The sequence below is a fragment of the Mauremys mutica genome, chromosome 2 (assembly GCF_020497125.1).
Source record: "Mauremys mutica isolate MM-2020 ecotype Southern chromosome 2, ASM2049712v1, whole genome shotgun sequence".
Taxonomy (NCBI): domain Eukaryota; kingdom Metazoa; phylum Chordata; order Testudines; family Geoemydidae; genus Mauremys; species Mauremys mutica.
The window spans coordinates 296,279,974-296,307,566 of record NC_059073.1 but is presented as its reverse complement, the minus strand read 5'-3'; the positions used below and the strand labels follow the sequence as shown (position 1 = coordinate 296,307,566).

The window sequence follows — 27,593 nt, the reverse complement described above, 5'->3', positions numbered from 1 at the left end:
CACTCCCCTCCCCCGGCCCCTCCCCGCTGACCCCCGGCAACGGGCCCTCACTCCCCTCCCCCGGCCCCTCCCCGCTGACCCTCGGCAACGGGCCCCCCGTCCCCTCCCCCGGCCACTCCCCGCTGACGCCCGGCAACGGGCCCCCACTCCCCTCCCCCGGCCCCTCCCCGCTGACTCCCGGCAACGGGCCCTCACTCCCCTCCCCCGGCCCCTCCCCGCTGACCCCCGGCAACGGGCCCCCACTCCCCTCCCCCGGCCCCTCCCCGCTGACCCCAGCCCCTCCCCGCTGACCCCCGGCACCTCCCTGCTGACCCCCCATCCCCGCTGACCCCCGGCAACGGGCCCTCACTCCCCTCCCCCCACCCCTCCCCGCTGACCCCCGGCACCTCCCTGCTGACCCCCCATCCCCGCTGACCCCTGGCAACGGACCCTCACTCCCCTCCCCCCACCCCTCCCTGCTGACCCCTGGCAACGGACCCCCACTCCCCTCCCCTGGCCCCTCCCTGCTGACCCCTGGCAACGGACTCTCACTCCCCTCTCCCGGCCCCTCCCCGCTGACCCCCGGCAACGGGCCCTCACTCCCCTCCCCCGGCCCCTCCCTGCTGACCCCCACCAACCTGCCCGAACTCCCCTCCCCCACCCCTCCCTTCTGGTGGCATCAGGCCCCAGACTCCTTCCCAGCTACATGGGATCCCCAAGTCGCCCCCCCGGGCCAGCCCCTGCTCCCTAGGGGTTCCCAGCATAGACAGGCGGGGCACAACACACCCCCCCCCGGCAGCCCTTACCCAGCAGCCCCCCCACCCGCCCGGTGCCTCTTACCCAGCAGCCCCCCCCAGCAGCCCCCCCCCGGCAGCCCTTACCCAGCAGCCCCCCCACCCGCCCGGTGCCTCTTACCCAGCAGCCCCCCCCAGCAGCCCCCCCCCGGCAGCCCTTACCCAGCAGCCCCCCGAAGGTGATGGCCGGTGAGAGCGCGGCGAAGTAGATGAAGATGATGGCGGCGACGCACTGGGGGTTCAGGCTGTCCCTGAAGTCACTCAGGTACTTGGGGTAGCGCCGGCGCACGTCACGGACGAGCCCCCCGAAGGGCCGACCCGTGCGCCGCAGGGGGTCGTCCTCGTCCTCCGCCTCCCCATCCACCACCTTCAGCTTCAGCAGCGCTGCTCACACAGACAGCCAGTCAGGAGCCCGCCAGCCCCATCTCCAGCCCCACCCCGCGCCATGGGGCCTGGCCGGGGGAGCATCGCCAGCCTGGCCCCATCCCCACCCCGACCCCGTGCCATGGGGCCTGGCCGGGGGAGCATCGCCTGCCCAGTCCCACCCCCAGCCCCACCCCGCGCCATGGGGCGCGGCAGGGGGAGCGTTGCCAGCTCGGACCCCACCTCGGCACCAGCCCCACCCCGCGCCATGGGGCGCGGCAGGGGGAGCGTTGCCAGCTCGGACCCCACCTCGGCACCAGCCCCACCCCGTGCCATGGGGCGCGGCAGGGCAGGGGGGTGCGGCTGGCCCAGTCCCAGCCCCACCCCCAGCACCGTGCCAGGGCCCAGCAGGGCAGGGGGAGCGTCGCCGGTCCGGTCCCAGCGCCAGCCCCACCCCACGCCAGGGCCTGGCAGGGCAGGGGGGTGTGGCCGGCCCGGTCCCAGCCCCGGCCCCAGCCCCACCCCGCGCCATGGCCTGGCAGGACAGGGGGGAGCGGCCCGTTACCTTTCTCGGCGGGTGACTTGGGCTCCAGCGCAGTGCCTGGCAGCACTCGGCGCTCCTGCTCCTCACGCTTCTGAAGCATCTGGCGCTGGAAGTGGGCTACGGTGCGCAGCAGCTCCTCACCCTGCACCTCGGAGGGCGGCAGCACCACACTGCAGTCCAGGAACTCATTGATGGCGCTGAGCAGGTCGTACCGGTCGTCAGCCAGATACGCTGCCTCATGGAATTGCTGTGGGGGGAACCTGTGGGGTCAGAGGGTCCGTGCGCCGGCCGTGGGCCAGCAGAACATGGATCCTCAGGGTGCTGGGCCCTGGGGCAGGGCGCCCACGTGTCCAGCCCACAAGGAAGGAAAATGGGAGACGGCTGGGCACAGAGGAACCCCCGGGGGGGGCAGAGGGGCTTTGAGCGGTGCCTGATGGCAGGGCTGTGGGGGTGCTGGGGCCCCACAGCAGGCTGGGCGGTGCGCTGACCTTGTCAGACACGAGGGTGGAGATGGAGCTAGGGTAGAGATGGAGCCGGGGTGGTGATGAAGCCGGGGGGTAGGGGAGCCGGCAGGCCGGGGGGCAGTTACATTGTCAGACATGAGGATGGAGATGGAGCCGGGGGGGAACCGGCAGGCTGAGGGGGTTACCTTGTCGGACATGAGGGTGAAGATGGAGCTGGGGTGGAGATGGAGCCGGGGTGGTGATGAAGCCGGGGGGTAGGGGAGCCGGCAGGCCGGGGGGCAGTTACATTGTCAGACATGAGGATGGAGATGGAGCCGGGGGGGAACCGGCAGGCTGAGGGGGTTACCTTGTCGGACATGAGGGTGGAGATGGAGCCGGGGTAGAGATGGAGCCAGGGTGGAGATGGAGCTGGGGGGGGGAACCGGCAGGCCGGGGGGGTGGTTACCTTGTCGGACATGAGGGTGGAGATGGAGCGGGGGGGTTACCTTGTCGGACATGAAGGTGGAGATGGAGCCGGGGGGGAACCTGCAGGCCAGGGGGTGGTTACCTTGTCAGACATGAGGGTGGAGATGGAGCCGGGGTGGAGATGGAGCTGGGGTAGAGATGGAGCTGGGGGGGAACCAGCAGGCTGGGGGGGAGGCGGTTACCTTGTCGGACATGAGAGTGGAGATGGAGACGGGCGGAGAGCTGGCAAGTTGGGGGGGGCGGTTACCTTGTCGGACATGAGGGTGGAGATGGAGCCGGGATGGAGATGGAGCCGGGGGGGAACTGGCAGGCTGGAGGGCAGTTATCTTGTCGGACATGAGGGTGGAGATGGAGCCGGGGTGGAGATGGAGCCGGGGGGGCGGTTACCTTGTCGGACATGAGGGTGAAGATGGAGCTGGGGTGGAGATGGAGCCGGGAGGGGGTGGGGGGCGGTTACCTTGTCGGACATGAGGGTGGAGATGGAGCCAGGAGGGGGTGGGGGGCGGTTACCTTGTCGGACATGAGGGTGGAGATGGAGCCGGGGTGGAGATGGAGCCGGGGGCTGGGTGGGGGGAGGTTACCTTGTCAGACATGAGCGTGGAGATGGAGCCGGGGTGGAGATGGAGATGGGGTGGAGATAGAGCTGGGGGGGAACCGGCAGGCCGGGGCGCGGGGGGACTGTTACCTTTTCGGACATGAGGGTGGAGATGGAGCCGAGGTGGAGATGGAGCCGGGGGGGGGGTGGGGGGCGGTTACCTTGTCGGACATGAGGGTGAAGATGGAGCCGGGGTGGAGATGGAGCCGGGGGGGAGGGCGGTTACCTTGTCGGACATGAGGGTGGAGATGGAGCCGGGGTGGAGATGGAGCCAGGAGGGGGTGGGGGGCGGTTACCTTGTCGGACATGAGGGTGGAGATGGAGCCGGGGTGGAGATGGAGCCGGGGGGTGGGTGGGGGGCGGTTACCTTGTTGGACATGAGGGTGGAGATGGAGCTGTGGTGGAGATGGAGCCGGGGGGGCGGGTTGGTTACCTTGTCGGACATGAGGGTGGAGATGGAGCCGGGGTGGAGATGGAGCCAGGGGGGGTGGGGGGCGGTTACCTTGTTGGACATGAGGGTGGAGATGGAGCCGGGGTGGAGATGGAGCCGGGGGGGGGGGGCGGTTACCTTGTTGGACATGAGGGTGGAGATGGAGCTGTGGTGGAGATGGACCCGGGGGGGCGGGTCGGTTACCTTGTCGGACATGAGGGTGGAGACGGAGCCGGGGTGGAGATGGAGCCGGGGGGGGTGGGGGGCGGTTACCTTGTTGGACATGAGGGTGGAGATGGAGCCGGGGTGGAGATGGAGCCAGGAGGGGGTGGGGGGCGGTTACCTTGTCGGACATGAGGGTGGAGATGGAGCCGGGGTGGAGATGGAGCCAGGAGGGGGGGGGGGGCGGTTACCTTGTTGGACATGAGGGTGGAGATGGAGCCGGGGTGGAGATGGAGCCGGGGGGGGGTGGGGGCGGTTACCTTGTTGGACATGAGGGTGGAGATGGAGCCGGGGTGGAGATGGAGCCTAGGGTGGGGGCGGGCGGTTACCTTGTCGGACATGAGGGTGGAGATGGAGCCGGGGTGGAGATGGAGCCGGGGTGGAGATGGAGCTGGGGGGGAACCAGCAGGCCGGGGGGGCGGTTACCTTGTCGGACATGAGGGTGGAGATGGAGCCAGGAGGGGGTGGGGGGCGGTTACCTTGTCGGACATGAGGGTGGAGATGGAGCCGGGGTGGAGATGGAGCCGGGGGGGCGGTTACCTTGTCGGACATGAGGGTGGAGATGGAGCCGGGGTGGAGATGGAGCCGGGGGGGTGGGGGGCGGTTACCTTGTTGGACATGAGGGTGGAGATGGAGCCGGGGTGGAGATGGAGCCAGGAGGGGGTGGGGGGCGGTTACCTTGTCGGACATGAGGGTGGAGATGGAGCCGGGGTGGAGATGGAGCCAGGAGGGGGTGGGGGGCGGATACCTTGTCGGACATGAGGGTGGAGATGGAGCCGGGGTGGAGATGGAGCCGGGGGGGGGGGCGGTTACCTTGTCGGACATGAGGGTGGAGATGGAGCCGGGGTGGAGATGGAGCGGGGGGGCGGTTACCTTGTCGGACATGAGGGTGGTGATGGAGCCGGGGTGGAGATGGAGCCGGGGGGGCGGTTACCTTGTCGGACATGAGGGTGGAGATGGAGCCGGGGTGGAGATGGAGCCGGGGGGGGGCGGTTACCTTGTCGGACATGAGGGTGGAGATGGAGCCAGGAGGGGGTGGGGGGCGGTTACCTTGTCGGACATGAGGGTGGAGATGGAGCCGGGGTGGAGATGGAGCCGGGGGGGGCGGTTACCTTGTCGGACATGAGGGTGGAGATGGAGCCAGGAGGGGGTGGGGGGCGGTTACCTTGTCGGACATGAGGGTGGAGATGGAGCCGGGGTGGAGATGGAGCCGGGGGGGCGGTTACCTTGTCGGACATGAGGGTGGAGATGGAGCCGGGGTGGAGATGGAGCCAGGAGGGGGTGGGGGGCGGTTACCTTGTTGGACATGAGGGTGGAGATGGGGCCGGGGTGGAGATGGAGCCGGGGGGGGGGTGGGGGGCGGTTACCTTGTCGGACATGAGGGTGGAGATGGAGCCGGGGTAGAGATGGAGCTGGGGGGGAACCAGCAGGCCGGGGGGGGGCGGTTACCTTGTCGGACATGAGGGTGGAGATGGAGCCAGGAGGGGGTGGGGGGCGGTTACCTTGTCGGACATGAGGGTGGAGATGGAGCCGGGGTGGAGATGGAGCCGGGGGGGCGGTTACCTTGTCGGACATGAGGGTGGAGATGGAGCCGGGGGGGTGGGGGGCGGTTACCTTGTTGGACATGAGGGTGGAGATGGAGCCGGGGTGGAGATGGAGCCAGGAGGGGGTGGGGGGCAGTTACCTTGTCGGACATGAGGGTGGAGATGGAGCCGGGGTGGAGATGGAGCCAGGAGGGGGTGGGGGGCGGTTACCTTGTCGGACATGAGGGTGGAGATGGAGCCGGGGTGGAGATGGAGCCGGGGGGGGGGCGGTTACCTTGTCGGACATGAGGGTGGAGATGGAGCCGGGGTGGAGATGGAGCCGGGGGGGCGGTTACCTTGTCGGACATGAGGGTGGAGATGGAGCCGGGGTGGAGATGGAGCCGGGGGGGGCGGTTACCTTGTCGGACATGAGGGTGGAGATGGAGCCGGGGTGGAGATGGAGCCGGGGGGGGGCGGTTACCTTGTCGGACATGAGGGTGGAGATGGAGCCAGGAGGGGGTGGGGGGCGGTTACCTTGTCGGACATGAGGGTGGAGATGGAGCCGGGGTGGAGATGGAGCCGGGGGGGCGGTTACCTTGTCGGACATGAGGGTGGAGATGGAGCCGGGGTGGAGATGGAGCCGGGGGGGGCGGTTACCTTGTCGGACATGAGGGTGGAGATGGAGCCGGGGTGGAGATGGAGCCGGGGGGGCGGTTACCTTATCGGACATGAGGGTGGAGATGGAGCCAGGAGGGGGTGGGGGGCGGTTACCTTGTCGGACATGAGGGTGGAGGTGGAGCCGGGGTGGAGATGGAGCCGGGGGGGGCGGTTACCTTGTCGGACATGAGGGTGGAGATGGAGCGCCCGATCTCGTGGTAGTCCATGTTGGCACTGCTGGGCCCCAGGAGCACGAAGAGGAAGCGGACGGGGATGGGCACCTCCAGCACCGAGTCCAGCTCCACAGCCGCCTGCAGCCGCACGAAGGCCATGGTGGGCTGGTCCAGGAACTCCACGCAGCCTGCAGGGCACGGGCCTGTCAGCAGACACCCGCCTGCGGCCACGTCCAACCCCGGCCCCCATCGGCCGGCGGGCTCGGCACGGCCTCGGCCCTGGGCCCCTCTGCCCAGACAGTCCCCGCCCCGCCCTTACCCACAAGCACCACCGTGGCCTCCGCGTTGTCCGGGATCTTCTCCAGCAGCTTCAGCTCGTGCTTCGACTTCGACCTTGTGATGCCAGCTGGGGGTGCCGAGCTCAGGCTCTCTCGCTGTGGGGCAGGGACAGGGCACACAGGTGAACACCCCGCCGTGGGGCAGGAGCCAAGCCACCATGCCAAGGGCCCAAGTGTCCTGGGCAGAGCCCGGAGTGGGGACGGGGTAAACAGAGGCAGGAGCTCCTGGGAGAGGGGGGTCAGGAAGGGGTACAAAGGGCCCGGGGGTGGGTTGGGTGGTTAAGAACATAAGAGCGGCCAGGTTGGGTCAGACCAAAGGTCCATGTAGCCCGGTGTCCTGTCTGCCGACAGTGGCCAATGCCAGGTGCCCCAGAGGGAATGAACAGACCAGGGAATCAAGTGATCCATCCCCTGTCGCCCATTCTCAGCTTCTGGCAAACAGAGGCTCGGGACACCATCCCTGCCCACCCTGGCCATTGATGGACCTGTCCTCCATGAATTTATCTAGTTCTTTTTTGAACCCTGTTATAGTCTTGGCCTTCACAACATCCCCTGGCAAGGAGTTCCACAGGTTGAAGAAATACTCCCTTTTGTTTGTTTTAAACCTGCTGCCCATTAATTTCATTGAGGGGCCCCTAGTCCTTGTGTTATGAGAAGGAGTAAATAACACTTCCTTATTTACCTTCTCCACGCCAGTCATGATTTTATAGACCTCTATCCTATCCCCCCTTAGTCGTCTCTTTTCTAAACTGAACAGTCCCAGTCTTATTAATCTCTCCTCATATGGCAGATGCTCCATACCCCTAATCATTTTTGTTGCCCTGTCACGGAGTGTGGGGGAGTCAGGGCCCTGCACCCCCCACATCCTGCGATTCCCCAGGACTCTCAGCCAGCCAGTAACACAGAAGGTTTATTAGCCGACAGGACACAGTCCCAAGCAGGGCTTGTAGGTGCAACCAGGACCCCTCAGCCAGGTCCCTCGGGGGGGCAGGGAGCTTAGACCCCAGCCTGGGGTTCCTGCCTCTTCCCAGCCAGCCCCAAACTGAAACCAAAAACCCCTCCAGCCGGCTCTCCCCCCCCCCGCCTTCTCCCCCTCTCCCTTTGTCCAGTTTCCCCGGGGCAAAGGTGTCACCTCGCCCCATCCCCGCTCCTGGCTCAGGTTACAGGCTCAGGTACCGTCCCTCACCTGAAGTCACCCGCTGCTCTCCCATCCCCCATGCAGACAGCCCCAGTAAAACGAAACGACATTCCCAGGTCAATCTGCCCCACTCCCTACTGCGTCACATGCCCTTTTCTGAACCTTTTCCAATGCCAATATATCTTTTTTTGAGATAGGGCGACCACATCTCCACGCAGTGTTCAAGATGTGGGTGTATCATGGATTTATATAGCGGCAATATGATATTTTCTGTCTTATTATCTCTCCCTTTCTTAATGATTCCCAACATTCTGTTCGCTTTTTTGACTTCGCTGCGCATTGAGTGGATGTTTTCAGAGAACTATCCACAGTGACTCCGAGATCTCTCTCTGGAGTGCTAACAGCTAATTTAGACCCATCATTATACATATAGTTGGGATTATGTTTTCCAATGTGCATTACTTTGCATTGATCAGCATTGAATTTCATCTCCCATTTTGTTGCCCAGTCACCCAGGATTTTGTGAGATCCCTTTGTAGCTCTTCGCAGTCTGCCTGGGACTTAACTAGCTTGAGTAGTTTTGTAGCCTCTGCGAGCTTAGTGTGCTGACCAGCCCTGCTCCCAGGACAGATCCCTGGGGACCCCACTACTTACCTCTCTCTGCTGTAAAAACTGACCAGGAAAGGAGACAAGGGGCCTCGGGGGAGTGGTTGGGTGAGTCAGGAAGGGGGACAAGGGGCCTTGGTGGCACTCAGCAAGGGGGGCAAGAGGCTCAGGAAAGGGGGGCAGGAAGGGGGCACACGGGCACGCAGCACCCAGGCCCCCACTCACCTCCCGCTCCACCTCGACCCTGGCCTCGTGTTCGGCAGCGTGGGTGCCGATGAGGGGCTCGGTGACCGTGGGCTCGCCGCCCTCGCCCACGTGGTTGGCGCTGTGGTGATGCACCAGCAGGGAGCCCAGGCTGCCAGCTGAGATGTTGCGAGGGAAGAAATCCTTCTCGTCGCTCGGGTGGCTGCAGGACGAAGCCAGGGGAAGGGTCTGCCGCCTGCATGCGCCAGGGACTCCAGGCCCCGGCAGGCCGTTCTCCGGCCGGCCAGCGTGCAGCACACCGGGACTCAGGGTCTCCCTGGAGCACCTGCTAGCACAGACCTCACTCTCTCCCTGAGCCCCCTCCAAGCCGCTGGGGCAAGGCCCCGCCGGGCCCCAGGTGCCTGCAGCCTGCTCTCAGAGCGGGTGCGGGTGGGGCTGTGCTCACGGAGCCCACAGCTATCAAAGGGCCTGCGCCCACCACCCACGCACAGCCTGGCTCTTTGTCCCCAGTGATGCCCGGAGGGTAACGGGCACTCGCCAGTGGGACAGCCGGGCAGCCCTGGCACCTGGCTCGAGGCCCCAGGGGGTTGGGTGTGTGCGCACGGCTCCCTCCCGCAGAGACCACGCCGGGCCCCAGCAGAGAGCGAGCCGCCGCACAGAGCCAGCCTGGGGCAGTTCCCCCTCCGGGCTCTGGGGCGCGCGGGCAGCTCACCTGTGCTTTAGCAGCAGCGCCCGCAGCACGTTGGCGCGGTCCTCGGCCCGGATCTGGTCCGAGATGATCATCTGCTCCACCACCTGGTGCGCCACGCCCGGCAGTGTCTTCTGGTCCAGGTCCAGCAGCACGGCCCCTGGGGGCAAAGCCGAGGGCTGAGCAGCTGCCCCGCTCCATCCATCCCCCCGAGCCACAGCTGGGCCCAGCCAGACCTCCCCGACCCCGGCTGCGCCTGCCGCAGCCTCCTGCCCCATGACTGCTCCCTCCCACCTACCATGGGAGAGGGTCTTGCGCAGCTCCAGCAGGCTGCGGAAGCTCAGGGAGGCCACATGGGGCTTCCCCCAGCGATCGGTCTCCTCCTCCACATCCTCCTCAAACTTGATCCAGCGCGCTGTCTCCTTCCACTGCAGCTCCTGGTTCTTGTCCACCACCAGCTCGTTCAGCTCCACAAAGACCTGCCAGGGCAGGGGCAGGGGCAGGGGCCACAGGGTTCAGGGGGTGGGGCTGGGGTCCCTTGGAGGGCTGCCAGACCCTGTGCCCCTGGTGCCCGTCCCCCAGCCCCTGCCCCCAATGTACTCCAGCCCCCCCATGGACCCCAGCCCCCATGGTGCCCAGCCCCCAGCCCCTGCCCCCCCATGGACCCCAGCCCCCCCATGGACCCCAGCCCCCAGCCCCTGCCCCCCCATGGACCCCAGCCCCTAGACCATGCCCCCCAGAGCCCCCTTCCCCTGACCCCCGTGGCACTCCCCAGCCCCTGCCCCCCATGGATCTCAGCCCCCTGCCCCTGTAACCCCGATCCCCTGCTCCTCATGGCACCCATCCCCTACATGACCCCCATCCCCTGCTCCCCATAGCCCCCCATCCCCTGCCTCCTGTAGAATCATAGAATCTCAGGGTTGGAAGGGACCTCAGGAGGCATCTAGTCCAACCCCCTGCTCAAAGCAGGACCAATCCCAACTAAATCATCCCAGCCAGGGCTTTGTCAAGCCTGACCTTAAACACCTCTAAGGAAGGAGATTCCACCCCCTCCCTAGGGAACCCATTCCAGCGCTTCACCACCCTCCTAGTGAAATAGTGTTTCCTAATATCCAACCTAGACCTCCCCCTCTGCAACTTGAGACCATTGCTCCTTGTCCTGTCATCTGCTACCACTGAGAACAGTCTAGATCCATCCTCTTTGGAACCCCCTTTCAGGTAGTTGAAAGCAGCTATCAAATCCCCCCTCATTCTTCTCTTCTGCAGACTAAACAATCCCAGTTCCCTCAGCCTCTCCTCGTAAGTCATGTGCTCCAGCCCCCTAATCATTTTTGTTGCCCTCCGCTGGACTCTCTCCAATTTAGCCACATCCTTCTTGTAGTGTGGGGCCCAAAACTGGACACAGTTCTCCAGATGAGGCCTCACCAATGTCGAATAGAGGGGAATGATCACGTCCCTCGATCTGCTGGCAATGCCTCTACTTATACAGCCCAAAATGCCATTAGCCTTCTTGGCAACAAGGGCACACTGCTGACTCATATCCAGCTTCTCGTCCACTGTGACCCCTAGGTCCTTTTCTGCAGAACTGCTGCCCAGCCATTCGGTCCCTAGTCTGTAGCAGTGAATGGGATTCTTCCGTCCTAAGTGCAGGACTCTGCACTTGTCCTTGTTGAACCTCATCAGGTTTCTTTTGGCCCAATCCTCTAATTTGTCTAGGTCCCTCTAGACCCTATCCCTACCCTCCAGTGTATCTACCACTCCCCCCAGCTTAGTGTCACCCACAAACTTGCTGAGGGTGCAATTCATCCCATCATCCAGATCATTAATGAAGATATTGAACAAAACCGGCCCCAGGACCGACCCTTGGGGCACTCCGCTTGATACCGGCTGCCAGCTAGACATGGAGCCGTTGATCACTACCCGTCCCCATCCCCTGCCCCCCATGGTCCGTAGCCCTCCATCCCCTGCCCCCCATACCTCATATAGCCCTCCATCCCATCCCCTGCCCCCCATGCCCTGTAGCCCCCAATCCCCTGCCCCTCCACCCCTGTAGGCCCCATACCCTGCCCCCCATACCCTGTAGCCCCCATACCCTGCCCTCCATACCCTGTAGCCCCCAATCCCCTGCCCCCCACCCCCTGTGGCCCCCATCCCCTGCCCTCCATACCTCATATAGCCCTCCATCCCATCCCCTGCGCCCATGCCCTGTAGCCCCCAATCCCCTGCCCCTCCACCCCTGTAGCCCCCATACCCTGCCCCCCATACCCTGTAGCCCCCAATCCCCTGCCCCTCCACCCCTGTAGCCCCCATACCCTGCCCCCCATACCCTGTAGCCCCCAATCTCCTGCCCCTCCACCCCTGTAGCCCCCATACCCTGCCCCCCACCCCCTGTGGCCCCCATCCCCTGCCCTCCATACCTCATATAGCCCTCCATCCCATCCCCTGCCCCCCATGCCCTGTAGCCCCTAATCTCCTGCCCCCCATACCCTGTAGCCCCCAATCCCCTGCCCCTCCACCCCTGTAGCCCCCATACCCTGCCCCCCATACCCTGTAGCCCCCAATCCCCGCCCCCCACCCCCTGTGTCCCCATACCCTGCCCTCCATACCTCATATAGCCCTCCATCCCATCCCCTGCCCCCCATGCCCTGTAGCCCCCATCCCGTGCCCCGCGGCCCCACCCCAGTCACCTCGTGCGGCTGCCGGTTGTGTTTCCTGAGCCGGGCGCTCGGCTCCGTGTGCTCTTTGCTGATGTGCACAACTTGGCCCTTGGCGCTCTTGCGGACCAGGTGCCGTCGGACCCCAGGCACGTCCTCGAACCTGTGGCCTGCAGGGAGACGGGCAGTGGCCCTGAGCCTGGCGTGGGGGGAGCTGGAGGCATTTCTCAGCCGCAGCTTCTCCTCCTGCTGGCGCAGGCGAGGGAGCCGCTGGTCACTGCCCACTGGAGGAGGGGCAGGTGGGATCACACATTGGCCCCCGCTGTCTGCCGGCCCCAGGCCCAGCTCCTGCAGGGGAAACGCGGCTGAGCTGCCCAGCGGCTGCCCCAGGCCGCAGTGCTGAGGGAGCCTGTCTGGGGCTGTGCCGCGTAAGAACGATGGGGGACCTCTGTACAGGGGGCAGCGAGTTTCCCTGGCCCAGCACAGGGGATCCACCAGGGAGGCTCACTCAGAGTGGGGGTGCGTCAGGCTGTGGGGCCCCCCATGGAGCCTGCTGGCCCCTTCACTCTGGGCCCCCAGGGTACGGGTGACATGCAGCCTGTGGGTGGCCACCCCGGCCTGGCTTGGTGAGGAGTTCCACTGATTGAATTCCCATCATGCCCACGTGCCCGTCCCACACCAGCTCCCCTCTGTGCCAGGGGCTGAACACACCCAGCCCAGAGACAGAGTGACGGAGCAGGGAGCCGGGCGGATCTGCCCTGGGAATGTCACAGGGGAGTTACATTGGGGATGGCGGACTTACCTGCAGGGCCGGCTCCAGACCCCAGCGCGCCAAGCAGGCGCGTGGGGCGGCATTGTCCTGGCAGGGCGGCATTTGGCTTCGGCGGACCTTCCGCAGTCATGCCTGCAGGAGGTCCACCGGAGCCCCGGGAGGAGCGGACCTGCCACAGGCATGACTGCGGAGGGTCCCCTCTTCCCGCGGCTCGGCTTGAGCTCCCGCAGGCATGACTGCGGCGGGTGCGCTGGTCCCGCGGCTCAGACGGAGCTCCCGCAGGCATGACTGCGGATGCTCCACCGGAGCCGCGGAACCACGGGACCGTCCGCAGGCACTTCTGCCCCGGCTGCGGGACCGGGGAAGGGCGGCGTGAGCGGGGCGGCGGAATTTCTAGAGCCGCCCCTGCTTACCTGGAAGGAAGCTCCCTGAGCTGTAACCTGAACCGCAGGGGGGTTGGGAGAAGTGACACCTTCTGCCCCGGGAGACTGAACAAAGCGGGGGAGGAGCTGGTGGAGGGGGGAGAGAGCTGCTGGAGGAGATTTTGTTTTCAGTCTTGGGCTGGGGGGTGCAACGCAGGGAACCCCAGGCTGGGGTCTAAGCTCCCTAAACCCCCCAGAAGGACTTGATTGAGGGGTTCTGGTTGTACCTACACGCTCTGCTTGGGACTGTGTTCTTGTCGTCTAATAACCCTTCTGTGTTACTGGCTGGCTGAGAGGCACGGTGAATCTCAGGAAGAGGGGTGCAGGGCCCTGACTCCTCCACACTCCGTGACAGACAGTCCTTGCGCCATCCGCACAGACCAGCTCAGGGCCGTGCCCCCGGCCCTCGCCCCCTCCTCCCTGGCCAGGGCCTGGGGCACTCACTCTTCATGTAGTCCAGGTCGGCCGAGGCCAGCGTCTGGGCCTCCGATTCATCCGTGGGCACCTTCTGGTACTGGGCCTGCTCCACCCCCGTCATGCTGCCGATGCGCCGCCTCTCGTTCAGGTTGTAGCTCCGGTGCCCTGGCTGGGACTTGGGAACAGGGCGGCCTGGGCAGCTGGGCTCGTCTGCACTGGGCCCGTCGGGCCCACGCTCCTCCTCGGCCCTGGGGCTGGAACAGACACCTGCCTCAGAGCTGGGGTCCCGGGCTGGGCCCTGCCTCCAGCCCCGTGGGGCAGAGCCCAGACCCACTGCAAGCTGCAGAGGAGCCCTGGAGTCCCAGCGCCCAGGCGCCCCGTGCCAAGACCCCTGCCGCTCCGCGCAGCCGGTCCCCACACGCTCACTCACCCGGCCCCCTTGGGGTCTGTAGCTGCAGCCCCCCCCAGTTCCATGGGGGAGCTTGGCAGAGACGTTGGGGTCGTGGGCTCCTCTGGGCAGCGCTCGGCAGCCTCGTCCTCCTGCAAGAAGAACTGAGAAGGGACACGGCTTGGGGCACCAGCAGCAGCAGGGCCTGGGGGCGCTGCCCTCGTGGTCCCAGCCCTGGCAGCTAGAGCCACTCCTCTGCGCCCCTCACTGCTGCTCTGCCTCCAGCGCCCCTCGCTGCTCCAGCCGACCCCTCCAGCACCTGGGACGGCCCCAGCCTCCTGCTCCCTGCTGCGCCCCCAGGCCTGTACCTGGATCCCCCCGGGCAGCTCCTCGGCCGAGCGCTCTGGCTCCGTGTCACAGGTCTCATCCTCATCCTCCTCCGCCTCCTCGATGGTGGGGGTCTCTCCTGGAACGGACGCCCGGCGCCGCTTCTTCTTGCCCTTCTGTGCCCCCTTCTTCCTGCGGGCGTCGGGGGGCAGGTGCGTGGAGAGGGGGTGGTGAATGTGGTGTGATGACTGGCGGTGATCTGGGAGGAACAGTAGGTCTGGGCATGGGCACCAAGCTGGGGCCAGGCCCTGTGTGACGAACTAGGAATGTTCTTAATGTTTGCTCTGAATACGGTGTTGGTGCCTCAGTTTCCCCTCTGCAGTTCTTAGGTATCTAGGTGGTGGGATGGGGGTGTGTGATTGCTGCAGAGCAAAGGGCCTGTGTACCTGAAGGCCTGACACTCTATCTTCTAGCAACTGATGGCCTGGGCCCCTCCCCTGCAAAGGTGCCAACTGAAGGTGTTGGAGACAAAGAGATCAGGTGACCTCCTGGCCCGGGAAAGGAGCTGAGCAGAGGAGCGGGGGCTGGAAGGGTTTTCAGTCTGGAGCTGGCTGGGGACGAGGAGTGAAGGGCAGACATGGGGGTCTGGCTCACTGCCCCCCAGAATGGACCCGGCCGAGGGGTCCGGTTCGCGGTACCTACAAGCTCTGTTTTAGACCCTGTTCCTGTCATCGAATAAACCTCTGTGTTACTGGCTGGCTGAGAGTCACGTCTGACTGCGCAGTGGGGGGGCAGGACCCTGTGGCCCCCCCAGGACCCCGCCTGGGCGACTCGCTGGGGGAAGCGCACGGAGGGGCAGAGGATGCTGAATGCTCCAAGGAGAGACCCAGGAGGTGAAGCCGTGGGAGCGTCTTGCCCTGCAGACAGGCTGCTCCGAGGGAGAGGAGGCTCCCAGAGTCCTGCCTGGCTTGGTGGGGAGCAGCTCCAGAGCATCGCCCGGGGACTCCGTGACACCCTGCCTGCCTCCCCTGCCCCCCATCGCCCCCGTGCTGCCCCCACCGCATCGCCCTGTGACAGCGGGCGCTGCTTGGCCAGGCCAGAGCATCTCCTCATAGGCGTCCAGAAGCCAACGAACCGGCCTGGTGCCGCCCCACGGGCCCTGCCCCCACTCACACTCAAAATCCTCCTCGCCGTAGCTGCGGCCGGCCTCCTCCCCGTTGCGCTGGTGCGAGTCGTGCAGGATCACCTCGAAGCGCTCCACCCCCAGCGTCTTGTTCAGGTCGGTCTCCTCCTCGTCCGCCGCCGCGGGTGAGCCGGGGCCCAGGGCGTCCGCCTCCGGCTGAGGAAACACAGGACAGAGGGGAGCCCCAGCTCAGCGCCGCAGCCCCAATGCCCCGTCGCAAGCACCCCCAGCCTTCCTGGGGCCAGCGCCCCCTGCTGAGCCCCGCCCCATCCCTGCAGCCCAGCGCCCCCCACTGAGCCCCCCCGCAGCCCAGCGCCCCCCCTGAGCCCCCCCGCAGCCCAGCGCCCCCCGCCGAGCCCCCGCCCCGCTCCCTGCAGCCCCCTGCCGAGCCCCCGCCCCGCTCCCTGCAGCCCCCTGCCGAGCCCCCGCCGAGATCCCCCCACAGCCCAGCGCCCCCTGCCGAGCCCCCGCTCCGCTCCCTGCAGCCCCCTGCCGAGCCCCCGCCGAGCCCCCGCCCCGCTCCCTGCAGCCCCCTGCCGAGCCCCCGCCGAGCCCCCGCCCCGCTCCCTGCAGCCCCCTGCCGAGCCCCCGCCGAGATCCCCCCACAGCCCAGCGCCCCCTGCCGAGCCCCCGCCCCGCTCCCTGCAGCCCCCCGCCGAGATCCCCCCGCAGCCCAGCGCCCCCCGCCGAGCCCCCGCCCCGCTCCCTGCAGCCCCCCGCCGAGATCCCCCCACAGCCCAGCGCCCCCCCGAGCCCCACCCTGCTCCCTACGGCCCAGCGCCCCCCCGCTGAGCTCCCCCCGCAGCCCAGTGCCCTCTGCCAAGCCCCCCCCTTCTCCCTGCGGCCCTGTGCCCCCCGCTGCCCCCCCCGCAGCCCAGTGCCCTCTGCCAAGCCCCCCCTTCTCCCTGCGGCCCTGTGCCCCCCCCCCCCGCTGAGCTCCCCCCGCAGCCCAGTGCCCTCTGCCAAGCCCCCCCCCTTCTCCCTGCGGCCCTGTGCCCCCCGCCGCCCCCCCCCCCCGCAGCCCGGCAGCCCTAGCATGGCACTGGGGCATTGGGGCCAGCACTGCCTGGTCGGGGCCTGGCCAGCACCGTGTCCCCTGGCTGCCCTGGTGGGTCCCCCTTCCATGTGCCCCCTGGCCAGCCCCTGCCCTGCCTGGGCCCCGAGGGACTCACACCGATGCCGGGCAGGTCACTCGCTCAAAATATCTGGCGCTGGGGGGCCTGTGGGGCTGGCTGCAGCATGCTCCCCACTCTGCCCGCCCTACCGGGGCAGCAACCCCCGCCAGCGACCGAGCCCCACACATCCCGTCTCCCCCCCTGCGACCGAGCCCCACACGTCTCGTCTCCTCCCCGCCAGCGACCGAGCCCCACACGTCTCGTCTCCCCCCCGCCAGCGACCGAGCCCCACACATCCCGTCTCCCCCCCCGCGACCGAGCCCCACACGTCTCGTCCCCCCCCTCCCCGCGACCGAGCCCCACACGTCTCGTCTCCCTCCCCGCGACCGAGCCCCACACGACCCGTCTCCTCCCCTCACCGCGACCGAGCCCCACACGCCTCGTCTCCCCCCCTCCCGCGTCCGCGCCCCCCACATCCCTTCTCCCCCCCCGCGACCGAGCCCCACACGTCTCGTCTCCCCCCCCGCGACCGAGCCCCACACGTCTCTTCCCCCCCCTCCCTGCGACCGAGCCCCACACGGCTCGTCTCCCCCCCGCCAGCGTCCGAGCCCCACACATCGCTTCTCCCCCCCCGCGTCCGAGCCCCAGACGTCTCGTCCCCCCCTCCCCGCGACCGAGCCCCACACGTCTCGTCTCCCCCCCGCCAGCGACCGAGCCCCACACATCCCGTCTCCCCCCCCGCGACCGAGCCCCAAACGTCTCATCTCCCCCACGCCCCGCGACCGAGCCCCACACATCCCGTCTCCCCCCCGCCCGCGACCGAGCCCCACACATCCCGTCTCCCCCCCGCGACCGAGCCCCACACTTCTCGTCCCCCCCTCCCCGCGACCGAGCCCCACACGTCTCGTCTCCCGCCCGCCAGAGACCGAGCCCCACACATCCCATCTCCCCCCCCGCGACCGAGCCCCACACGTCTCGTCTACCCCCCGCCAGCGACCGAGCCCCACACGTCTCATCTCCCCCCCTCCCCGCCAGCGACCGAGCCCCACACATCCCGTCTCCCCCCCCCGCGACCGAGCCCCACACGTCTCATCTCCCCCCCGCCAGCGACCGAGCCCCACACGTCTCATCTCCCCCCCTCCCCGCCAGCGACCGAGCCCCACACATCCCGTCTCCCCCCCTCCCCGCCAGCGACCGAGCCCCCCCCGTCTCATCTCCCCCCCCGCCCCGCGACCGAGACCCTCACGTCTCATCTCCTCCCCTCCCCGCGACCGAGCCCCACACATCCCGTCTCCCCCCCGCGACCGAGCCCCACACGTCTCATCTCCCCCCCTCCCCGCGACCGAGCCCCACACGTCTTGTCTCCCCCCCGCCAGCGACCGAGCCCCACACATCCCGTCTCCCCCCCCGCGACCGAGCCCCACACGTCTCGTCCCCCCCCCTCCCCGCGACCGAGCCCCACACGTCTCGTCTCCCCCCCGCCAGCGACCGAGCCCCACACTTCTCTTCTCCCCCCCGCCAGTGACTGAGCCCCACACGTCTCGTCCCCCCCCTCCCCGCGACCGAGCCCCACACGTCTCGTCTCCCCCCCGCCAGCGACCGAGCCCCACACATCCCATCTCCCCCCCCGCGACCGAGCCCCACACGTCTCGTCCCCCCCCCTCCCCGCGACCGAGCCCCACACGTCTCGTCTCCCCCCCCGCGACCGAGCCCCACACGTCTGATCCCCCCCCCTCCCCGCGACCGAGCCCCCCCCTTATCGTCTCCCCCCCGCCCGCGACCGAGCCCCACACATCCCGTCCCCCCCCCCGCGACCGAGCCCCCCACGTCTCATCCCCCCCCTCCCCGCGACCGAGCCCCACACGTCTCGTCTCCCCCCCGCCAGCGACCGAGCCCCACACATCCCATCTCCCCCCCCGCGACCGAGCCCCACACGTCTCATCTCCCCCCCTCCCCGTGACCGAGCCCCACATGTCTCGTCTCCTCCCCGCCAGTGACCGAGCCCCACACATCCCGTCTCCCCCCCCCGCGACCGAGCCCCACATGTCTCGTCTCCTCCCCGCCAGCGACCGAGCCCCACACGTCTCGTCTCCCCCCCGCCAGTGACTGAGCCCCACACGTCTCGTCTCCCCCCCGCCAGCGACCGAGCCCCACACATCCCGTCTCCCCCCCCGCGACCGAGCCCCACACGTCTCATCTCCCCCCCGCCAGCGACCGAGCCCCACCCCTCCCACCTCCCCCCCCGCGACCAAGCCCCACACGTCTCATCTCCCCACCTCCCCGCGACCGAGCCCCACACGTCTCGTCTCCCCCCCGCCAGCAACCGAGCCCCACACATCCCGTCTCCCCCCCCCGCGACCGAGCCCCACATGTCCCCGACCGAGCCCCACACGTCTCGTCTCCCCCTCGGCCCCGCCCCGGCGATCGAGCCCCATACGACTCCTCTCCCCTCCAGCCCTCAACCCCCCAGGGATGGAGCCCCATGTCTCAGCTCTCCTCCAACCCCCGCAGTGATGGAGCCCTGCGTCTCCCCACCCCCACAATGGAGCCCTGCGTCTCCCCCTCCACGATGGAGCCCTGCGTCTCTCCCCCCCCTCACGATGGAGCCCTGCATCTCCACCCCCCACGATGGAGCCCTATGTCTCCCCCTCACGCAACGGAGCCCTGCCTCTCCGCCCCTCACGATGGAGCCCTGCATCTCCCCCCCAACACAATGGAGCCCTGCGTCTCCTCTCCCCTCCCCATGCCAGAGCCCAGCCTGTCCCTCACACTGAGGGAGAGCAGCCGAGCCAGGTGCAGTGTTTCCTCCCCATGCTGCTGCGCCGGGGCCCTGCCCCTCTCCTACCTGAGCCATGGGGGGGCCACCAGGCAGCAGTGGGGACAGGGCCAAGCTGCTGCTGCTCCCTGCACCCTGCTCCGGCCCCGCCAGCCAGGCAGCCGGCGCGGAGCTTTATGGGGCTCTGCCGACCCGGGAAGGTCGCAGCCGCGGGAGGGACGGGAGCAGCGGGAGGTGACAGGCGGCTCCTTCCCTCGGTGCCACTCCAAATATTGACGGAGGCTCCCCGCGCCCGGGCCTCCGGCCGCCAGCTCCAGCACATGCCTGAAGGTGCCCTCTGCGTGGGAGCGTCTCTCCCCAGCTCGCCTGAGCATCTGCGGGTGAGTCCCACGCCTGCCCAGGGACCTCCCCTGCCCCCTGGGGCAGGGCAGGGGCCCCAGAGCCCCCACCCCACTGGGCCCTGAGTGCAGGGCCCCCTTCTCCCAGGGGTGCTGTGCTGGGGGGCAGGCCCCCTTCTCCCAGGGGTGCTGTGCTGGGGGGCAGGCCCCCTCCTCCCAGGGGTGCTGTGCTGGGGGGCAGGCTCCCCCTTCTCCTGAGGCCTAGTGTGGACACTAGCCAAGCCAGGAGGCAGCCTCTGGGTCCTTACCCCCACCCGCTGGCCCTGGATGGACCGTGTCCCTCGGGACATGACCCTTCCCAAAGCGGGCTGCAGAGGGGGGCTGCCTGGGGGCTGTGGGAGGAAGGCAGTGCCCCCTGCCTGGCACAACTGCCCCCGGCCTGCCAGTGCTGCCCCCCATCATGGTCCCCGCGAGGGCCTGATGTGCAGCCCCTCCCACCTCCCCACCCTGCCGTGACCCCACATTGACCCCCTCCATCCTCGCCATCCCCAGCTCACCCCCACCGTGTCCAAAGACCTCTCTACCCCACCCCACTGCGACCCCCGACATCCCTGCCCAACCCCCGCCGTGACCCCGTCCTCTGCTACCATGACACCGACCTCCCATCCCACCCCCGCAGTGACCCCCGACCTCTCTACCCCACCCCACTGCGACCCCCGACATCCCTGCCCAACCCCCGCCGTGACCCCGTCCTCTGCTACCATGACACTGACCTCCCATCCCACCCCCGCAGTGACCCCCGACCTCTCTACCCCACCCCACTGCGACCCCCGACATCCCTGCCCAACCCCCGCTGTGACCCCGTCCTCTGCTACCATGACACTGACCTCCCATCCCACCCCCGCAGTGACCCCCGACCTCTCTACCCTATCCCACTGCGATCCCCGACATCCCTGCCCAACCCCCGCCGTGACCCCGTCCTCTGCTACCATGACACTGACCTCCCATCCCACCCCCGCAGTGACCCCCGACCTCTCTACCCCACCCCACTGCGACCCCCGACATCCCTGCCCAACCCCCGCCGTGACCCCGTCCTCTGCTACCATGACACTGACCTCCCATCCCACCCCCGCAGTGACCCCCGACCTCTCTACCCCACCCCACTGCGACCCCCGACATCCCTGCCCAACCCCCGCCGTGACCCCGTCCTCTGCTACCATGACACCGACCTCCCATCCCACCCCTGCCGTGACCCCCGACCTCTCTACCCCACCCCACTGCGACCCCCGACATCCCTGCCCAACCCCCACCGTGACACTGACCTCCCCATCCCACCCCCGCCGTAAGCCCTGACCTCTCTCCCCCACCCCACTGCGACCCCCAACATTCCTACCCAACCCCCACACAACACCAGCCTCTGCACCATGACACCGACCTCCCCATCCCACCCCTACTGTGTCCCCCAACCTCCCCGTCCGGTCCTCACCATGTTCCCAAATGACCCCACCCCACTGCCTGCCCCACATCCACACTGCCCTGCCCACCCCACTGCCTGCCCCACATCCACACTGCCCTGCCCACCCCACTGCCTGCCCCATATCCTCATTGCCCATCCCACTCCACTGCCACCCATCCTCACTGCCCAGCCTACCCCACTGCCTGCCCCACATTCTCACTGCCCAACCCAGCCCCCAGCCTCACTGCCTGCCCCACATCCTCACTGCCTACATCCTCATTGCCTAGCCCACCCCACTGCCTGCCCCACATCCTCACTGCCCACATCCTCACTGCCTAGCCCACTCCACTGCCTGCCCCACACCCTCACTGCCCAGCCCAGCCCCCAGCCCCACTGCCTGCCCCACATCCTCACTACCCTGCCCAGCCCCAGCCCCACTGCCTGCCCCACATCCTCACTGCCTACATCCTCACTGCTCTGCCCACCCCACTGCCTGCCCCACATCCTCACTGCTCTGCCCACCCCACTGCCTGCCCCACATCCTCACTGCCTACATCCTCACTGCCCTGCCCACCCCACTGCCTGCCACACATCCTCACTGCTCTGCCCACCCCACTGCCTGCCCCACATCCTCACTGCCCACATTCTCACTGTCCAGCCCACCCCACTGCCTGCCCCACATCCTCACTGCCCCATATCCTCCCCTGCTGTCCCACCTCTCCTCATTGCCCCACATCCCAGCCCCTCCCCCTTGCCCTCCCTCTCTCACTGCCCCATCCATTAGCCCAGCCGCCCAGGCCAAAGCAGCCCCAAGCCAGCGTAGCCCTAGAGCCCCCAGTGCTGGGGGGCTGGACATGCCTTGTGCTGCTGCCCCTGACTGGTCTCTGGGGAGGGTGGGCCCCAGGGCTGGGCACAGAGGCGTAGGGAAACCCTGTGGGCACAGCCCTGCCCTGGGGCTCCCCAGCCAGCCCCCACAGCCCGGTGTGTGCCAGGAGCTGCAGGAGGCAGCCGCCAGGCGTGGCAGCTCCTCTCCCGGGCCCAGGCCCGTCCTACCTGGCAGCCCAGCAGAAAGTCCATGGCAGCAGGAGCCGCCCAGAGGAGGCCGGAGGGGCAGGAGGGAGCGCGGCAGGCCCCAACCCGCATCACGTGCCGGCTGTTGCCTCGGCAATGGGGAGCTGGCCCAATGGCCCAGGCCAGGCGCCCAGTGGCTGGGCTTCCGATGTGAATCATTAACCTGCTACCTGCAGACGCGCCGAGGCGATAACCCGGCAACCAGCTTCCGTGCGGGGCAGGTGCCCGGGGGCGGCAGGGCTCGGGCACGGTGAGCAACAGAGTCACAAGCCAGAGCGGGGACCCAGCAACGCCGGCGGGGCTCCAGGCAAACGCTGAACCAAGCTCCCCGCTGCCCAGAGTGAAACACTGCTCGTAACCCCCCGGCACAGCGCCCCAGCCCTGCCCACATCCTCACCGAGACCCCAGCACAGCCCCCCTGTGCCAGGCCGGGGCAGCCCCCCAGCACAGCCCCCCTGTTCCAGGCCGGGGCAGCCCCCCAGCACAGCCCCCCTGTTCCAGGCCGGGGCAGCCCCCCAGCACAGCCCCCCTGTTCCAGGCCGGGGCCCCAGCACAGCCCCCCGTTCCAGGCCGGGGCAGCCCCCCAGCACAGCCCCCCTGTTCCAGGCCGGGGCCCCAGCACAGCCCCCCTGTTCCAGGCCGGGGCAGCCCCCCAGCACAGCCCCCCATTCCAGGCCGGGGCAGCCCCCCAGCACAGCCCCCCAGTGCCAGGCCGGGGCCCCAGCACAGCCCCCCTGTTCCAGGCCAGGGCAGCCCCCCAGCACAGCCCCCCTGTTCCAGGCCAGGGCAGCCCCCCAGCACAGCCCCCCAGTGCCAGGCCGGGGCCCCAGCACAGCCCCCCAGCACAGCCCCCCTGTTCCAGGCCGGGGCCCCAGCACAGCCCCCCTGTTCCAGGCCGGGGCAGCCCCCCAGCACAGGCCCCCTGTTCCAGGCCGGGGCCCCAGCACAGCCCCCCTGTTCCAGGCCGGGGCAGCCCCCCAGCACACAGCCCTATACCCCCTGCTACCCCCCAGCACACAGGTCTGTACCCCCTGCTGGCCCCGCCCAGGTGCTGCTGTGGTGAGTTGGTTGCAATGGAGAACTGAGCCAGCAGCTTGGGGAGCCAAGGGGCTCTGCCTTCAAGGAGGCTCAAGAGATATGTGGGGCAGCGGCCAGGCCACACATCAGCCTGGGGAAAAGGCCGATGGTCACACAAACCCATCCCGCAGCACAGAGCTGGGCCCCACAGAATGGGGGGAGGGGAGCCCCACACACCCGGCCATGCAACACAGTGGGAGCAGTGACCAAGTGGGAATATTTGGTAATATTTTTATGAAGGCTGTTTGTGCCTCAGTTTCCCCATAAGCTGCCTTGTTGCCCCAGAGGTGCGGGGGGGGCTGTCTGCTCTCAGGGCCGGCTGAGACACAGGCGCGGGTGTCCCCTGGCTGGGCCTGGTCCCCAGCTCAGTGCAGCATGAGACAACGGGAAATCCAATCACCCAGACATGGACACCCAGCAACCCACGCCCCCAAGGCTGAACAAGGATGCCCGGCGGGAGAACACAGGGCTGGGGGAGGGGGGTACGCGGGGGTCGTGGGAAGCAGTCGGGGCTCTCACCCGCACTCTGACCAAGGAGGCCGCACAGACAGACGGACGGAGCCGGACCCGAGGGTTCCCCACAGCCGGGCTGGGCTCGGGGCTGGCCAGGACGGACCCTGCTTCACCCTTCACTGCCCCGGGCTGCCCGACGGGCCCCTAGGCCGGGCGCCAGCTAACGAGTGAACCCGGCTGTGCCCGCGCTGGGAGCGTCCCTGCCGGGGCTGGGTGAGGGGCCCTGATCCCTGCGAGCGGCCGAGTCTCCCTCAGGGGCTGTCTCGGGGGACTCGCTGCCCGGAGCTCACGGGGCCGGGGGGCTGCAGGCCCAGAGGGCCGGTCTAGGGGCGGTGAGGCCGCGTGGCTCCCCCTGGAGGCAGAGCAGGACCCCCCGGGGGCTGGCCCAGTGAAGGGGCCTCCCAGAGACCGTCCCAAAGCTGGGGGTGCAGCCCCGAGCCTGTGGGTTCATGAGAGGAGCCCGCTCTGGGGCTGATCCTCACCCCTCCGCAGGGCATGGGGTGCCCCAGGGCCGAGCGTGCTGGGCCCAGTCCCCAGTAAAACACTGGACGGCAGCTGCTCACATGGGGGGCAGTGCCGAGCGTCCCAGCACTGCTCCCGGAGCCCCCGACTCTGCACATGGGCCCTACGGCTCGGCCGCTGGCTCTGCCCTGTGGTCTGGGGGTGGCTCCAGTTACTTACGCTCTCGAAGGCAGAGGAGACGATGTGGTGAATCCCGGAGGAAACCTGGGAGCGGCTCATGGTGCAGGCCGAGTGGCCGGTGCCCGGCCCCGTTAACCCTTCTCTTTCTCACTCGGGCTCAGAATGAAATGTGGGGGCAGCATCACCTGGGCAGAGGAGAGAGCAGAGGGGGGGGCCTGCGTCATCTACAGCCATGCCAGCCTGGGCCTTGCATGGCTTCCCCCTCCCCCCGGAGTCACTCCCAGCCCTGTGACTCCCTTCCCCTCCCCCAGCCCGGTGCCCAGGGGGCAAGTCCCCTCCCCTCCCCCTGCCCTGTGCCCGGGGGGTGACTCCCCTCCCCTCCCCCTGCCCTGTGCCCGGGGGGCGACTCCCCTCCCCTCCCCCTGCCCTGTGCCCGGGGGGCAAGTCCCCTCCCCTAGCCCTGTGCCCTGGGGGGGTGCACTTCATTCCCCTCCCCCAGGCCTGTGTCATGGGGGGGGACTCCCCTCCCCTCCCCTCCCCCGGCCCTGTGCCCGGGGGGGCGTGACTCCCCTCCCCTCCCCCTGCCCGGTGCCCGGGGGGCGACTCCCCTCCCCCTGCCCTGTGCCCGGGGGGTGACTCCCCTCCCCTCCCCCTGCCCTGTGCCCGGGGAGTGACTCCCCTCCCCCTGCCCTGTGCCCGGGGGGCGACTCCCCTCCCCTCCCCCAGGCCTGTGCCTGGGGGGGTGACTCCCCTCCCCTCCCCCTGCCCTGTGCCTGGGGGGTGACTCCCCTCCCCCTGCCCTGTGCCCGGGGGGCGACTCCCCTCTCCTCCCCCCAGCCCTGTGCCCGGGGGGTGACTCCCCTCCCCTCCCCCTGCCCTGTGCCTGGGGGGGCGACTCCCCTCCCCTCCCCCTGCCCTGTGCCCGGGGGGGCGTGACTCCCTGTCCCCATTGCTGAGCGAAGGTCCCCAGGGTGCCCCCGAGGGGCCATGCCTGATCCAGTGTCTCTCCCATCGCCCATGCCGTCCCCACTGCCCTGGGCCCCACCCCAGAGCAGGCCGCACTCTGGGCGCCTGCGGATGGGACCCAGTGTGCTGTGGCTCCCCACGGAGGGGCAGCCGTGCTGTGTGGGGCGAGGTCTCCGGCCCCACGGCTGCGCTCCCAGGCCGGGGAGAGGCGGGCGCTGGCCAGGCCGGGCAGTAGGAGGGCAGAGGCGTCGAGCGAAGGAAAACAGAGGGGCCGGCTGCGCACGGGGCGGAGGCTCCAGCCAGGTTTGTCTTGGCCCCAAGGCCCCGAAGGAGAGATCAGGCGCCAGGAGAAACGCAGCAGGGCAGCGAGTGGGAGCGGGGTCCCCAGCCAGCGCAGGCCAGTGCAGCCGTGGGGGCCCATTCGCGCTGCGCCCGCCCCACCCCACAGACCCCTCCTGAGCCCTGCCCCACAGCCCGCAGCCTGCCAGCTTCGGCAGAGGGAGGAAAGGGGGACTGGGAGCAGGGGGGCAGGGAGCAGGGAGGTAGGAGGGGGAGGGAGCAGGGGGGTAGGGAGCGGGGGGCAGGAGGGGAAGGGAGCAGGGGGGCAGGGAACTGGGGAGCAGGAGGGGGAGGGAGCAGGGGGGTAGGGAGCGGGGGGCAGGAGGGGAAGGGAGCAGGGGGCAGGGACCTGGGGAGGGGGAGAGGGAGGGAGCAGGGGGGTAGGGAGCGGGGGGGCAGGAGGGGAAGGGAGCGGGGGGGCAGGGAGCAGGGGGGCAGGAGGGGAAGGGGGCAGGAGGGGAAGGGAGCAGGGGGGTAGGAGGGGGAGGGAGCAGGGGGGCAGGGAGCAGGGGGGTAGGAGTGGAAGGGGAGCTGGGGGGCAGGGCGCAGGGGGCAGGGAGCAGGGGAGGGGGAGAGGGAGGGAGCAGGGGGGTAGGGAGCGGGGGGGCAGGAGGGGGAGGGGGCAGGAGGGGGAGGGAGCAGGGGGGCAGGAGGGGAAGGGAGCAGGGGGGTAGGGAGCGGGGGGGCAGGAGGGGGAGGGAGCAGGGGGGTCGGGAGCGGGGGGGCAGGAGTGGAAGGGGAGCTGGGGGGCAGGGAGCAGGGGGGTAGGAGGGGAAGGGGGCAGGAGGGGCAGGGAGCAGGGGGCAGGGAGCAGGGGGGTAGGAGTGGAAGGGGAGCTGGGGGCAGGGAGCAGGGGGGTAGGAGGGGAAGGGGGCAGGAGGGGGAGGGAGCAGGGGGGCAGGGAGCAGGGGGGTAGGAGTGGAAGGGGAGCTGGGGGGCAGGGAGCAGGGGGGTAGGAGGGGAAGGGGGCAGGAGGGGGAGGGAGCAGGGGGGCAGGGAGCAGGGGGGTAGGAGTGGAAGGGGACCAGTGGGGAAGGGAGCACGGGGGAAGGAGTGGAAGGGGAGCTGGGGGGCAGGGAGCAGGGGGGTAGGAGGGGAAGGGGGCAGGAGGGGAAGGGAGCAGGGGGGCAGGAGGGGTAGGGAGCAGGGGGGTAGGGAGCGGGGGGGCAGGAGGGGGAGGGAGCAGGGGGGTAGGGAGCGGGGAGGCAGGAGGGATAGGGAGCAGGGAGGCAGTGAGCAGCGGGGAAGGAGTGGAAGGGGAGCTGGGGGGCAGGGAGCAGCGGGGTAGGAGGGGAAGGGGGCAGGAGGGGGAGGGAGCAGGGGGGCAGGGAGCGGGGAGGCAGGAGGGGGAGGGAGCAGGGAGGCAGGAGGGGGAGGGAGCAGGGGGGTAGGAGTGGAAGGGGAGCTGGGGGGCAGGGAGCAGGGGGGTAGGAGTGGAAGGGGAGCTGGGGGGCAGGGACCTGGGGAGCAGGAGGGGGAGGGAGCAGGGGGGCAGGGAGCAGGGGGGTAGGAGTGGAAGGGGAGCTGGGGGGCAGGGACCTGGGGAGGGGGAGAGGGAGGGAGCAGGGGGGCAGGGCGCGGGGGGCAGGGACCTGGGGACGGGGAGAGGGAGGGAGCAGGGGGGCCGGAGCTCCTCTCCCTGCTGCCAGGATGCGATGCACTTGGGGCATCTCCAGGCCCCGCGTGAAGCGGAGGCCGAGGGGGGCCCGAGCCCCTGGGGTTTCTGCCCCCCGGCTGGTGCTCTGAGGAGGCCTCAGGCCCCGGCCTGCGGTGCGGGGCCTGGCTCACAGCTCTGCCTGCAGGGATGCCCAGTCCTGGGGTCCCAGCTGCGAGCTGAGGGGCCACTAGCAACACGACAGCTTCACTAAGGGGAAAATAACAGGCCAGAGTGAGCTGCCCCCCAGCCCGGGGCCTGGCACTGCCCCCCCCTCCCAGCCCGGGGCCTGGCACTGCC

At 68.9% G+C, this 27,593-nt stretch overlaps 1 protein-coding gene across 6 annotated transcripts in view; it reads right to left on the bottom strand.

The window, feature by feature from the left end:
• The window catches only part of SLC4A2 (solute carrier family 4 member 2), a 78,254-nt gene that overhangs the window by 12,251 nt on the left and 38,410 nt on the right, over window positions 1-27,593 (bottom strand). For 4 of the 6 annotated variants that reach the window (XM_045004274.1, XM_045004275.1, XM_045004273.1 and 1 more), the window contains 13 exons: window positions 24,374-24,519; window positions 15,337-15,502; window positions 14,205-14,422; window positions 13,879-14,000; window positions 13,476-13,702; window positions 11,871-12,007; window positions 9,482-9,662; window positions 9,208-9,343; window positions 8,517-8,697; window positions 6,529-6,643; window positions 6,213-6,397; window positions 1,702-1,927; window positions 936-1,157 (listed from right to left, as the gene is read on the bottom strand). In XM_045004274.1, coding sequence (XP_044860209.1) covers window positions 936-1,157; window positions 1,702-1,927; window positions 6,213-6,397; window positions 6,529-6,643; window positions 8,517-8,697; window positions 9,208-9,343; window positions 9,482-9,662; window positions 11,871-12,007; window positions 13,476-13,702; window positions 13,879-14,000; window positions 14,205-14,422; window positions 15,337-15,502; window positions 24,374-24,433 — 2,176 coding nt within the window. In that variant the 5' untranslated portion in view covers window positions 24,434-24,519. Of the gene's footprint in view, window positions 1-935; window positions 1,158-1,701; window positions 1,928-2,329; window positions 2,340-6,212; window positions 6,398-6,528; window positions 6,644-8,516; window positions 8,698-9,207; window positions 9,344-9,481; window positions 9,663-11,870; window positions 12,008-13,475; window positions 13,703-13,878; window positions 14,001-14,204; window positions 14,423-15,336; window positions 15,503-24,373; window positions 24,520-27,593 lie in introns of all 6 variants that reach the window. The other 2 variants (XM_045004277.1, XM_045004279.1) reach the window with 2 other exon arrangements.